This window comes from Delphinus delphis, chromosome 20 (assembly GCF_949987515.2).
Source record: "Delphinus delphis chromosome 20, mDelDel1.2, whole genome shotgun sequence".
In the NCBI taxonomy this organism is placed as follows: domain Eukaryota; kingdom Metazoa; phylum Chordata; class Mammalia; order Artiodactyla; family Delphinidae; genus Delphinus; species Delphinus delphis.
Window position 1 is genome coordinate 8124887 of NC_082702.1, and position 13916 is coordinate 8138802.

At 57.6% G+C, this 13916-nt stretch overlaps 1 protein-coding gene across 1 annotated transcript; it reads left to right on the top strand.

Annotated features, from left to right (window-relative positions):
• The first annotated feature begins 4732 nt into the window (after window positions 1-4732).
• Window positions 4733-11594, top strand: KDELR1 (KDEL endoplasmic reticulum protein retention receptor 1). The gene is made up of 5 exons (XM_060001043.2): window positions 4733-4969; window positions 5638-5738; window positions 5981-6139; window positions 9905-10157; window positions 11210-11594. Exons 1-5 carry the CDS (start codon window positions 4879-4881, stop codon window positions 11242-11244), a joined length of 639 nt encoding a protein of 212 aa, XP_059857026.1. The 5' UTR covers window positions 4733-4878; the 3' UTR covers window positions 11245-11594.
• The last annotated feature ends 2322 nt before the right edge of the window (window positions 11595-13916 follow it).

The following is a 13916-nucleotide window of genomic DNA, read 5'->3' on the forward strand; positions in this document are numbered from 1 at the left end:
TCAGGCTCCTGTCCGGTTGCCATGGTAGCGCAGGCCTCTATCCACCCCACAGACAGCTAGGGTAGGGGAAAGGCCCACACCCCTTCCGCTGCCTAGAGGCCTCACCCCCCACACCCTTCCAGCCTTCCCAGGGACCCTGGGCCACTGTCTCCCTAGGGATGGGGGCAGGGGCTCCCAGCATGCCCAAATCCTGGCTCCCCCTCGCCCCTCCTCTCTGCTGCCCTTCCCCAAGCAGCTGGCTCAATCAGTGCTCAGAATAGCCCCCCTCTGCCCCAAAATAACCCACAGCTGTGGCCTGGCGCCCCCACCCCCACCCCAGGATAACACACGTTCTCCCCACCCTTCCTGGTGGCTGCTCACCCCTTCAGCCCCTCTGCCTCTCTCAGACTCACCCCTGCCTGGCCTCTGGCCTTGGGGACCCCGGGGTCCTACTTCCTGCTGAAGCCCAAGAAGGCAGCCCCAGCCCCACCCTTCTCAGGAGGCTGGATGCCAAGTTCCCGCCAGTCTCCCACCCCTCCAGGGACAGATAGAGAAGCAGTATCCCCAGCCACTGAGGGACTCTGGCGTTCCAACCCCCCAAACCTACACCCCCAGGGATCACATTGTCCAGGCCTCCAATCTCCACCTCCTCATGAGTTTCTGTCCCCACTTCCGTCCCCAGGGGGCCAAAGAGTCCAGACCACCATCCCCTCCCCATCAGGGGCTTGGGATACTGAGCCCCCAGCCCCCTTCTCCCTCAGACACAGAAGCCCTATCCTCCAACTTCTCCCACAGACTCGGCAGTCCTGGCTGTTGGGCCCCCTCCTTCCCCAGGACCCAGGAGTCCTGGTGCTCAGTTCCATCCTTTCCCAGGATCCAGGAGTCCCGGCTCACTCCTGCCCCCTACTCAGGAATCCAGCTGCCCAGCCTCCTTTATGCCCAGGACCCAGGAATCCAGGCCCATAGCCCTCTCCTCCCTTAAAGGACCCCTTTTTGTCTCAAGCCCCATTCGTCCCATCATCCTGGGCACCCCCCAGCTCCAGTCGCCCCGAGTCACCCCACTCAGGTCCTATGCACAGTACAGCCTGTCCCTCAGCTGAGGAGGAGGAGGGTGCAGAGATTCCTGGTGTGTGCCTGTCTCCATCACTCCCCCCCATCCATCACAGAAGAGAGGAGAGGCCACTTCGATCAACAGCCCGCCCCCCCACCTTCGCGTCGTGCTGCAGACGGCGTCCCGTTCCCCCCCTCCAGCCCTGTTCTCTCCCCACCCTAATCCTGGTGCTTGGAAGAGGCTAGAAGGGTATTCCAGAACCTTGAGGAAGGGACGGTAGCTTGGGGCGAGGGGTGCCAGGGCCTGGATGCTCTCAAGGTCCTTGGTAGAGGTATTAATAGCAGACTCACAGCTGAGGAGGGAGGGGAGATGGAGAGGAGAGAGGGAGGAGGACAGGCGAGGTGGGGGGGAGACTGATGCGGGCAGGGGGTGGGGTGGGGCAGAGGGAAGGTGAGATGGAGAGATGGGGGATAGAGAGGGAGATGGGGCGTCAGGTGTATGGGGCTGGGGAGAGGGATCAAAGTGTCAGAAATGGGGGGTTAGGAGACCTGAGGTGTAGAGACTTGGGAAAAAGGGGTCAGAGAGGGAGAAGGAGATAGGGGGCAAAGAGGCCCCCAGAGACCCCTATTCCCCATTCAATCCCCGTCCTTCCCGGAGGCCCCTGGCCAACTTTCCCTGTCCTAGATTTGGGGATCCGCGTTCCCACCCCCACCCCTGCATCCCCTACCCCAGCCTTACCTTTTCATGACCCTGTTCTGTGGGGGGTATTGCGAGGGTGCCAGGAACGGAACCGGAGTCCAGCGACCCGAAGATTCCGCGGAGGGCTCAGGGAGCCGCGGAGGGGGTGGGGGGGCAGGCCCTGGGGCGGCGGCGGTGGCGGGGACCTCCTGCCCGTCCCTGGCTCCAGCTCTCCCTCCTCTTCTTCGGTCCGTCCTGCCCTGTCTGTCCCCCAAGGTTGCGGCCACTCAGACTAGGCGAGGACGCTGCTACACATGTTGCGCTGGAAGTTGGGCCCCGGACATTGCGGAGGCTGTCGGGGTGTCCTCTCGCTGCCCCGACCCCGTGGGGATCCCCCCTCCGCCCACCCGGGGTGCCCCCCTCTGCCGCTTCAGCCCCGGCTCCTCCCCCCCGTCCATGTGTCCGGTCCCGCCTCTCCCTGGCTCATTCGCATCCCCCCCCCTTTGTGCCCTTAGCGCTCCCCCCCTCCCGCTTCTGTGTCTGTCTGTCTGTCTGTCTGGGTCACCTCTGAAGCCGGTGGCGTGTGTGTGTGTGTGTGTGTGTGTGTGTGTGTGTGTGTGCGCGCCTGAGGGGCGGAAGACTGCCTGTCGGGGGGACTGCTCGCCCCTTCCTCGCTTGGCCACCTCCAGACGACCCCCCTCGTTCCCCCACTCTTAAATACAGGCAGAAACACACACCATACACACACGCACCACCTCACTTCCCTGGGATTCCCCTCAACACCCCCGGAGCTTGAGGAGCGACACACACACACACACACACACACACACACACACACACACGGGTCTGATGGGGCCGGGCTGCCACTGCCGTCAGGGGCTGTTCGGACAGACAGGAGGACACAGGCAGCCGGGGACGCCAGAAGCCCGGCCGGACGAAGGCAGGAGGCACAGAGCCCAGGTACACACCATCCATCCGGGTTTGGGGGGGGGGGGCTCGGAGGGAGGAAACTGGGGGGCCCGCGACACCCAGGCAGGTGGCTCAGGGTCGAGACGGACAGACAGAACCCTCCCTCCCTCCCTCAGCCGCCGCAGCCCTTACAGACACACCCCCCCCCCCCACCAGCCCAGCCCCAGACACCCGGACACACAGATCCTCACCGGGCAGATGGCAGACGCATGAGAGATCCCTGGGGGCCGGGCGGACCCACCCGGGCCGACACCCCCCCAGCTGGGCACCGGTGGCCGTGGGAGGCTGTGGGCGGAGGGCGGCGGCCACAGCTTGGAGGAGCTGGAGCGGGAGGGATTCGCACACTCGCTCTGTTCTCACACACACACACTCGCTCGGGATGTGATTAACATTCAGTCCCCGTCCGCCCCTGCCGGGAGACCCACAGCCCCCCCTCTTGGCCTCCCTGGGGACCCCTCCTCCTGCCAGGGCTGGGGGAGGGGGCCACCCCCCTCCCCAGCTCCCAGCTTCTGCCTTCCTCCTGGGACAAGAGAGTGAGGGGCTGCAAATAAAACGGGGAGGAAGGGGTGGGGAACAGGCAGGGACTCAGGCCCCGGCACTGAGGCATCAGATTGGGACTTGGACTCCAGAGCCCAGGGGCTGCCGCCCTCTGCCCCCTCCCCACTTTGATGCTTGTGAAGCAGGAGGCCATTCCCAGACTTGGTTCTCCACCATGCTAGGACCCATCTTTTGGCTTCTATTGCCCCGGAAGGCCAGGCCTGCAAACTAGGTCTCCATCGTGAAGCCAGGAGTCCAGGCCCCCAGCCCCCTCCTCCCTCAGACCCGGGAGTCCAAGCCCCTAGCTCCCTTCTCCACTGCTACCCAGTAATCTGGGCCCCCTCCTCCAGGCCTGAGTCCCTTTTAGGCACTCAGACAAACTGACCCCTTAACACAAACCACCCTCAGCGGCCCAAAATCCAAGACTGATGGATGTCACCCTCAGGCACCCAATCCATCCAGCAATCTGAGGAAACTACTACCTCTGTACCCCTTCTTTTACTGACGGACCCTGACATCCATCACCCGTGGGTACTCAGACATCCAGGAGGAAAGCAATGTGTGTCCCCTCCTAGACACAGCCTGTTCCTGGCCCTCAAGGCCAGCTGTCCAGCTCCTGCCCTTCCTGCTAGAGAGGCTAAGCCCAGCGCTTCTATAAAGTGCTGTGGTGGAGTGTGGCGCAGGACACCTGGGCTCCTGAGGGTGTGTATGTGTGCCTGTGAGGGGGCAGCTCTGGAGGAGGGGCTGGAGCCAGAGCTGTGGGCTGCTGACTCCAGGGTCTGGGAGAGCAGGAGCGAAGCCTTACATTTCTGAAATGTAAGACCCACACCTGAATTTGTGGGTCCCAGAGGGAGGAAGGCATTGTGCATCTAGATTCCTGGGTCTAGGATGCTTGAGACACAAGATTGTTGGGTGGGACCCTAAGCCCCAAGAAAGGGGGGCTAGACTCTTGGGTCTGAGGGAGGAGGGGCTGGGGTCCTGGACTCCTGGGTCCTGGGGGAGGAGGGGGTTGAGGTCCTGGACTCCTGGCTCCTGGGGGATGAAGGTGCTGGGGACCCAGACTTCTGAGTCTGAGAGGGGGACTGGGGACTGCTCTCTTGTCTTTTGAGTGCATTGTAGCTGGAGGCCCCTGAAAAGCCAGCCTCTGGGTCCCTGTCTAAGATTTTTAAATCTCAGAGATCTGCCTCCCGAATCGATGTCAAGGGCAGAATCTGTGCGGCTGGGCTGCAACCTTTACAGAGAGGCACGGACTGCCTGGGGGAACTGGTGCCGGATTTGCGAGTTTCGGATCCCAGCGACCCCGCAAGTTCCTGGGAGGCGGCCTTAGGGGGGTAAATTCGGCGCCAACTCTGCAAGCGGGGGTGGGGGTGGGGGGGTGTGCGAGGTAGAGGGCGCTGGAGAGCCGGGACTCCGCCCTCGGGGGCGGAGCCTCCCGCCCGGACTCCTCCCCCTCCCTCCCGCCCGCCTCCCTCTTCCTAGCTCTGGCTCGGCCACCAGCTCCGGCCTCGGCGACCCCGCCCAGAGCCCCCTCCCCGGAGCGGAGCCCACCCGAGGGCACCTCTCCCGCCCCCCAGCCCAGCCGCCCGGCCAGAACAGCAGCCCCGGGGGGCAGCCCCCCTTCAGCCTGACTCCCTCCAGCCCAGCCCTGCCAGATCCCCTCAGCCATGAATCTCTTCCGATTCCTGGGAGACCTCTCCCACCTCCTAGCCATCATCTTGCTGCTGCTCAAAATCTGGAAGTCCCGCTCGTGTGCCGGTGAGACGCCCACCGGGGCCGGAGAAGGGGGGAGAATGCGGGAGACAGTCCAGGACTCGGGGAAGGGTTTGGAGGCATAGGGGGACGGGTTCCTCCCCGCCACTGCTTGCTGAGGATCCCCCTTCCAGGTCCGGGGTCACCAGGGGGTCACCTCCTTTCCCCAAACTGGAGATGCATCCATTTTGGTGGGGGTGGCTCCAGGAACCCAGTTCAGCCTCCCCCGGCCCCTGTCTGGGTGGCCTTAGGGTTCCCAGGGCTGGGAACAGGGAGCTGTGGCAGGCAGGGAGGCGGCTGGGAGTTGGTGACGTGGACTGTGGCCGCCAGAAAGGGAGCGGGAGGTAGGCGACCTGTTCCGGAAGGCTGAGGTCAAGTGGGGTCCTCCCAAGGCTCCACCTTGGATCTGGACTGTGGGAGGACCCTGAGGGGGCCGGAGGGGGCCACGAGGCCTAGCCTGGGACAGAGCCTCGGGCTGGAGTAGCTTTGGGGCCGGGCTGCCCCCTGGCTGTGGGCCGTGGGAAAAGGCCCTGCTTAGGCCGGGGGAGCTGGGGAGGCCTCCAGGGACAGCTGCACTCCAGAACCCCTCTGGCTCGCCCGGGGCCCTGGGCCTCGGTTTATTGGCCGTGCAGCCCACCTTCAGCCTCCCCCATCCCCATTTCTCTGGACCACAGGGATTTCGGGGAAGAGCCAGGCCCTGTTTGCTGTGGTGTTCACTGCCCGCTACCTGGACCTCTTCACCAACTACATCTCACTCTACAACACGTGCATGAAGGTAAAGGCTTTTCCTAACCTGCCGAGCCCTCCTGAGGGGGGAGCCGGGGAGGGTCCGAGGGAGGAGGGAATATGGGTCCCAGACTTCTGGGTCTGAGGGAGGATGGGGCTAGGGGTCCAGACTGCTAAGCCTGAGGGAGGAGAGGCTGGGGGCCTGGACTCCTGGGGCTGGGTCTAAGTCTACTGGGGGCTCGGACCCTGTGCTTGGAGCTGAAGCACCCTCCACATCCTCCCCTTCGACAGGTGGTCTACATCGCCTGTTCTTTCACCACGGTCTGGATGATTTACAGCAAGTTCAAAGCCACTTACGATGGGAACCACGACACGTTCCGAGTGGAATTCCTTGTTGTCCCCACGGCCATCCTGGCGTTCTTGGTCAACCATGACTTTACTCCTCTAGAGGTAGGCCACCTGCAGGGTCTGTAGTGGTGGGGTGGGCTGTGGGAGAAGAGCAGTTGACAGTGGACCCACTCAGAGGCTTCCTTCTGTAGGGTTTGCTCAGACTTCCTTCTTTTAGGACATAAAGTTCAAAACAGGGGCTCTGGAGTCAGATGATAGTAATGTAACAGCAGCAGCACTCACGATGTGCCAGACGCTGCTCTCAGCATTTCACATACATTAACTCATTACTTTTCATAGCAGCCCCATTTTATAGATGAGAAAACTGAGGCTTAGGGAGTTGAAATGACTCTTCCAAAGTCATTGGCCTAATGAATAGTTCAGGAGTTGGAAACGGGGCTCTTAGGGGCCAGGCTACTTGGATTTGGATCTGTTACTTTCTATTAGCATGACCTTGGGCATGGAACTTGACCTTTCTGTGCCTCAGTTTCCCTATTTGTAAAGTCGAGATCAGGTCATTGTGAGGATTTACTGAGATTAGACAGCATCACGTAGTGGTTAGACACAGAGACTCTAGAACCAGAGAACTGGGATTTGAAGCCCACTTAGCAGCTGTGAGATTTTGGGCAAGTCATGTAATTTCTCTGTGCCTCAGTTTTCTTGTCTGTGAAATGGGGATAATCAGTTCCTACTTCATAGGCTTTGATGAGGGGTTAATATTGGTAAAGCACAGTGTCTGGCAGTAGGTAGGAAGTGCGGTCCATGTTTGTTCAGTGCTTGCAGTGTTTAGGACCATGTGGATCCTTTTACTCCTAAATGTTAGCTGTCATGGTTTTTATTGCATGGCATTTTGGTGGGACCTGTACAAATTCCTGGGAGGAATTTCGAGAGGGCCTTTGCTAAATCCTGGGAGGAATTTCGAGAGGGCCTTTGCTAAATCTGGAAGGTTAAGGCCTCCTGGGGCTGGCAGGAATCAAATTCAGAGCAGTCTTTCCTCCCCCAGGACCACTCACTCCTGCCTTGTAAGAAGCTGGCCCTGGGACTTCCCTGGCAGTCCAGTGATTAAAACTACACACGTCCAAGGCAGGGGGCACGGGTTCGATCCCTGGTCGGGGAACTAAGATTCTGCAAGCCGCCACTGAGCAGCCAGATGTGATGATGTTTTCAACACAAGCCACAATTCAGGAGTTTTCCTGAGGGAAAACTTTACAGTTTTGGCTACAGATTCCAGATCTATTTCTAAAAGCACCCTGCAGGCTAGACAAATCTGACTGAGGGTGACTGGGGGTGACTTTGACCCAGGGGTCCCAGAAATGTCAGAGGGAGGCGGCACTGCACTGTGGCAGGAACCCCAAGCTTGGCTGCGGGGCCTGGACTTTGCAACTGTATCATCAGCATCACCTTGCATGGAGCACCCGCTGAGCTGGGCCCATTTTGCAGATGGGGAGACTGAGGCTGGGGGAAGGCAGTGGGGCTTGCTCCAGGTGGAGGAGGCCGGACCAGGACCCAGGATTCTTGACTCCAGCTTGTGTGGTTCCCTCATTCAGAGGTGGGGAGGTCACTTGTGCAAAGTATTGGCACCAATTGTGTGTCCTGCTCTGAGCTGGCCATTCCAAATCCGTCATCATCCCGTCTGATCCGTCGGCCTCTTGGGGAAGTGGGCATACTCATCCCTATTTCTTGGAGGACTGAGGTGCAGCTCAGAGGGGAGACCTCACAGAATTTGAACCCAGGTCTGCCTGCTTTCAAAGCCCATGCTATCAATAGGTGCATGCTGAAAAATTATTTTTTAATCATAGAAGGAAACAATTCTTTAAAAATTCAGATGTCACAAATAGATAAAGTAAAATGCAATAGACCTTCTCTCTCCTCTTACGTCATGATTCCACTCCCCAAGGCTAACAATCGGTATGTATCAATTTAATGGGTATGTTTCCCGAGAGCCTCAACTAACCTGATATACTAAGAACCTCGCTGGTGGATTCTGAGTAATTATGGGAACAAGCCCTGAAGTCTAGCTGCCTGGGTAGGAATCTGTTTCCACCCACATCTTAGCTGTGTGGCCTTGGACGAGTTACTGATCCCGTGGGCCTCAGTCTCCTCATCTGTATAAGGGGGATAACAATAGGACTTACCTCATAGGGTTAAGGCATAAGCCAGTTAATACCCATAAGGTGCATAGAACAGTGCCTTGGATGTAGTAAGTGCTATATAAACGTCAGTTCTTAGGAATACATCCTGAAGGTCCCCACTTCCTTCCCACAAACCAAAACAACCCAGGAGGAACCACACCTGCCAGCTGGCTTTGTTGTCTGAGCGGAGGTTTCGGTGGGTCTGCAGATCACAACTCACCCCAGGTGGGACTTTCAGGGAGCTGAGGACTGAAAAGGGGCCAACAGCTGCCTGCCATCTCTTCGTCTCTCCCTCCTGGGATGCCCTGTCCTGCTTACAAATGATGCTTGTCACTGCTCCCTAAATGATGGCCTGTGACAAGCACTTGGGGACCTTGCTTCCAATCGCTCATGCATTCATCCAGGCATCGAATATGTGCCAGGCACTGTGCCAGGTGCTGGGCCCACAGGGTGCCCAAGATGTAGGCTCCTGGACCTCACGGAGCTCACAGTCTGGTCAGAGCTGCCAGGAGGAAGATAAGACAGGGGATGTGACCATCCAGGGGGAAGGATGGTCAGGGAGGACCTCTCTCAGGAGGTGACTGATGAGCTGAGATTGGAAGGAGGTGGAAGAGGCAGAATGTGACTGTCTGGGGGAAGAGCTGAAGGAACAGCAAGTGCAAAGGCCCTGGGGCAGGAAGGAGCTTGGTGTGTTGGAGGACCAGATGGAAGGCCCAGGTAGTTGTACCCTGGAGGGCGAGGGGAGGGAGTAGAAGATGAAGCTGGATTGAGGAGGGCCTTGAAGGCCAAGGTTAGGAACTTGGGTTTTATTCTGGATGTGATAAGAAGTAGCTACAAGAGGGTTTTAAGCCAGGGAGTGACACAGTCTGATTTATGTCTCTAAAGATTGCACATTGAATGTCGCCCCTACCAAGGCAGGAAAATTATCCCCTTTTTTTGTGGGGGGCAGGGCTGTGCCATGTGGTTTGTGGGATCTTAGTTCCCCAAACAGGGATTGAACCTGGGCCCTCAGCAGTGAAAAGACGGAGCCCTCACCACCGGACTGCCAAGGAATTCCCAGAATCATCCCCATTTTAGAGGTGAGGAAGCAGAGGCTCCGAGAATCTGGGTCTCTTGCCCAAGATCTCACAGAAGGGACATCTCACAGCCAAGATCCCAACCTGCGCTGCCCTTGGGAGGGGTGTAAATTAAAAGTGCTCACAAACACCGGCTCAGAACACTTGGCTCAAATCCCAGCTCTGCCGCTTCCTAGCTACGTCCTGGGCAAGCCTCTTACCCTCTCTGGGCCTCGGTTTCCTCATCAGTAGAAGGGGATGCTGGGAATTCCCTGGTGGTCCAGTGGTTAGGACTTGGTGTTTTCACTGCCGGGGTCCAGGTTCCCTCCCGGGTCGGGGAACTAAGATCCCTCAAGCCTTGCGGCACAACCGAAAAACAAAACAACAAAAAAGAAGGGGATGCTGATAATAGTACCTCCCTCATGGGGTCATCGTGGGGATTAAACGAGAGAATACAGGTGGGGCAGGAAAGCAGTGTCTGGCACACAGTGAGTGCCCAGCAGGCGTTGTGGTACCTGTCGCCCACTCTCCAACATCACTGCACCTGTAGCCACAAGGTCCACCATCCTCACCCTTCTCTTCTGCCCTGTCCCCTCCCGCCTCGTCCTGCCTTCTGCTCCCACGCCCCGGCCTCTCCGCAGATCCTCTGGACCTTCTCCATCTACCTGGAGTCCGTGGCCATCCTGCCGCAGCTGTTCATGGTGAGCAAGACGGGCGAGGCGGAGACCATCACCAGCCACTACTTGTTTGCGCTGGGGGTCTACCGCACGCTCTATCTCTTCAACTGGATCTGGCGCTACCACTTCGAAGGCTTCTTCGACCTCATCGCCATCGTGGCAGGCCTGGTCCAGACGGTCCTCTACTGTGATTTCTTCTACCTCTACATCACCAAAGGTAGCCAGCGTGGGGGGCCGGCCGGTAGGGAGCCTGCTCCTTCCCCAGCTCCCCCCCTCCCTGGGGCCCCAGCTTCATCTCCCCAGCCCTGTATCCCTCGAGGGGAGACAGGACAAAGAGAGGGGCAGGCCGGGGTGGCCTCTGACTTTTCCTCTCTTGGAATGTGTCCTAAGCCCTCCTCCTGCCCCAAGGTTCCATATCCAAAGTCTTTCAGTCTCACGCCCGTAACAGATCCAGAATTCCCGTCTCCTAGGCCCCAGCAGCGTTCAGAGAAGGGAGGGCCTCCTCTCTGCTCATGGACCTCTGTCCTTACCCTCAGGGACTCAGGCCCACCAAGATTCATTCATTCATTCAACCAACAAATTTATGGAGCACTGTCTATGTCCCTGGCCGGGGCTAGGCTCTGGGGATACGAGCTTAGGAGAAAAGATGGACAAGCCCCTCCCCTCCCTTTGTATCGTAGTCGGGGGAGGTGGTGAATAAACAAGAGAGATGATTGCTGACAGTGAGAAGGGCAGTGACAGAAAGGAACCAGGGATGTGTTGGTGAACAATGGTGGAGGGTGAGGGGGTTACTTTACGTGGAGAGGGTGTGGTCGGGGGGAGGCCTTTTAGAGACGATGATTAAAGCAAAGACCTTGGAAGTTCAGTTAGTCAGTGTGAAGGGAAGAGGAGACAGGACAGAGGCCTGAAGGCAGCCACGCCCCCTGAGGATTAAGGCTGGGAGGGCAGAAGCGGGTGGTCTCGCCCAGCCAGCCCTGCCAGGCCCTCTGACCCCAGCGCCCCCCGAGAGCCAAGGCCTCCAGCCCTTCCAGGATGGAAGGGGAGCAGCCAGCATTAGGGGAAATAGGGCCTCCTCCGGGGCTCCATGGCTCAGCCCCTAGGCCGGGAGCCTGGTCCCCGGCCCCACCCACAGCTGATAATCCGAGTCCTGGGGCTGCCCCTCTGCATCTCTGCCCAGCCCAGCATCCAAGCCCCTGCTGTGGGCGTGGGAGGCTGTCCCCTCCACGAGGGACCCCTTGGTCACGCCCACCCCCCTTTCTCTTCCCCCAGTCCTCAAGGGGAAGAAGCTGAGTTTGCCGGCGTAGCCCTGGTCCTCGCCATCCCTCTCCGGGGCAGCTGCGAGAGGCAGAGGAAGGCGACGAAAGACGAAGAGCCTTCCCATCCAGGGGAACTTTTTTAAGAACCCACCTCTCGGTACTCCCCAGCCCTGCTCCTGCCAGGTTTCAGGGGGCAGTGGAGGACCCAAGTCTTGGGGCAGCTCAGGACCTGGGCTGTTTGTAGTTTTTTTGCCTTTTAGAGAAAAAAAAAAAAATCTTTCCACTATTTAGGTTTTGATTCTGATGACTCCTTTCTTTTCTACTCTCTGGCCCCAATTTTTATAAACTGTTTTCGAGTGTCCTGTGGGGCACGGCAGGGTTGGAGATCTTTTCCCTCCCCCGAGCCCCCTGGCTTCCTTCTGGATCCTAACCCATCAGCCCCACTGGTTGCCAAACACTAAATCTGCCGACAGCCGCCTGCCAGACCTCCCACCGTTGTCAAGGACACAACCTCCCATCCCCCCCCCAAACTTCTGCACTGGGGAGAGGGAAGAGGGGAGGGAAGTTCTCCCCTGATTTTTCATAATAATTTTTTCCAGAGTTTGGGTTTTTTGGTCACGTCCTTGTTTTTTGGCAATTTAGGGGCGCATGGGAAGGGGGTTGGCCCAAGGGTCACCGTGGCTCTATGGCCATGTTTTTGTACAGAATTGACGGTTGATTCTTTGTTCTCTTGAAATAAACTGAGGAAAACGATGCCTCTCTTTGGCTGCTCCTTGCCCTCTCTCTGGCGTTTGTGGGGTCCGCCCGGCACCCCGGCCCCTCTCTCTGCCTCTGCTTTATCCCGTCTGCCATCTGCAGGCGATCCAGGCCTGAGAGGAGCAGGGAGATGAGAAACTGGGCTTCCTGAGACTCTGAGCTGCACCCTGACTCCTCATGACTCCACCAGGGAAAAGGTTGTGGAGGAAAAAAATCTCGAAGATTCTTCTTATCTTGGCACAGAACTTCCCTGACAGTTCTCCCTAGAGAGCCTTTAAAAACCAGATTTACACATTAAAATCGGGATTTCTGGCTTCTCTTGAAAAGAACCCCATGAGTCTGACAATGCCAGGTCCTCGTGTCTGTGTAGCAGCAGATGGCTGGAGTGAATGGCTGGGACGTGAACTTCCCCTCCCTCCATCACCAAGTCCCCAGGACTTGGCTGAGGGCTTGATACCATCTCTTACTGGGCTGACGCTGTTGTTCTGTGGTTTTGTGAAGTTCAAAGGAAAGTCAAATCTTTTCCATGTTTCCCTCCAGATTGGCTTCACACCTGGCCTGTTTCCTTCACTTGGTTTACTTGGTTGGCCCTTGTAACCTTTTGGAGTTTTGCCCCCTGATTTCGCCAAATGCCCTAGATGTCTGCTGAGACTTTCCTTAGCCGCCTCCAGTTCTGCCGTAGGATGGCTCTGGAAGCTTCAGTAGGCAGGTAGCTGGTGTTTCCGAGCGTCTCATAAGCGCCAGGCAATGTGCGTTACACGGGTGAGCTCGTGGGACCCTCAGAGCACCCTCACTTTGTTGCGGAGGAAGTCGAGGCTTAGCCGGGTGAGCCACAGGGGTGGGGTTGGTACCCTGGCTTTCTGCTGCTGGATCCTGTATGTTTAGCCACTGCTGTGGGGTTTTTCAAAGGTTTTTTTTCTTTCTTTCTTGTAAGCTAAGCCAACGGACCTTCCGTTTAGAGGAATTTGTCCAGAAGCCTCATATGGAAAATGCAGGAGCAGGGCTGCCTGGGTTGATTTCAGGGTCGGGAGGGGGCACCTCTTTGAACGCAGCCCTCAAACCATCAATCTAAATCTGGTCCAAGTCTCTAGTTTGACAGCCAGCCCCGCTCAGGACCAGAGAGATTCAGTGACACGTTCCAGGTGATCCAGCTAGTGACAGAGCGAGGACCAGAGCTCTGGGTCCTCCCGTTTGCCATGCCGGAACCCTGCCCACTCCACCGCATGGCTGCCGTTTCCTCCAGTGCCCACAGGGACCACGGCCTACTTCTTTCTGCACCCTGAGCACTGCCACACAGGAAACCCAAAAAGGGGACCACGGAGCCCACATTTGCCTCCCCACAACTCACACTGCTTTTCCCAGTTTGTAAATGAACGCTCTGCAGCCACTGTGGCCCCTGTGTGGGTGTGTTTGGTTTGGCCAGCCTAACATTAAGCTTTTTTTTTTTGTATTCCTTGCCACCTAATTCCACATAAAAAGAAACGGATGTCCGGTTCTAGAAAAACTAGAAGGTTCTAGAGCGGCACTATCCAATACAGTGACCATTAGCACTTGAGATGTGCTGTTCTTGTAAAACAGGCGCAGGATTTCAAAAACTTAGTGCAGTAGGATGTAAGCTACCTGGCTAGTAATTTTTTATACTGATGACATGTTGAAATGATCATATTTTGGATATACTGGGTTAAATAAAATATATGAAAATTCATTTCACTTGTTTCATTCTACTTTTCTTCACGTGGCCAGCTGGTAAGTTTAAATACTGCCCCCCCATGGCTCACACTTTGTTTCCATTGGACAGCGCTGCTCTATAATTTTTTTTTTTTTTTGGCTGCATCGTGGCATGTGGGATCTTAGTTCCCCAACCAGGGATCGAACCTGTGCCCCCTGCAGTGGAAGCGTGGAGTCCTAACCGCCAGACCACTAGGAAAGTCCTGGACAGCGCTGCTCTGGACACCCCCGGGCTG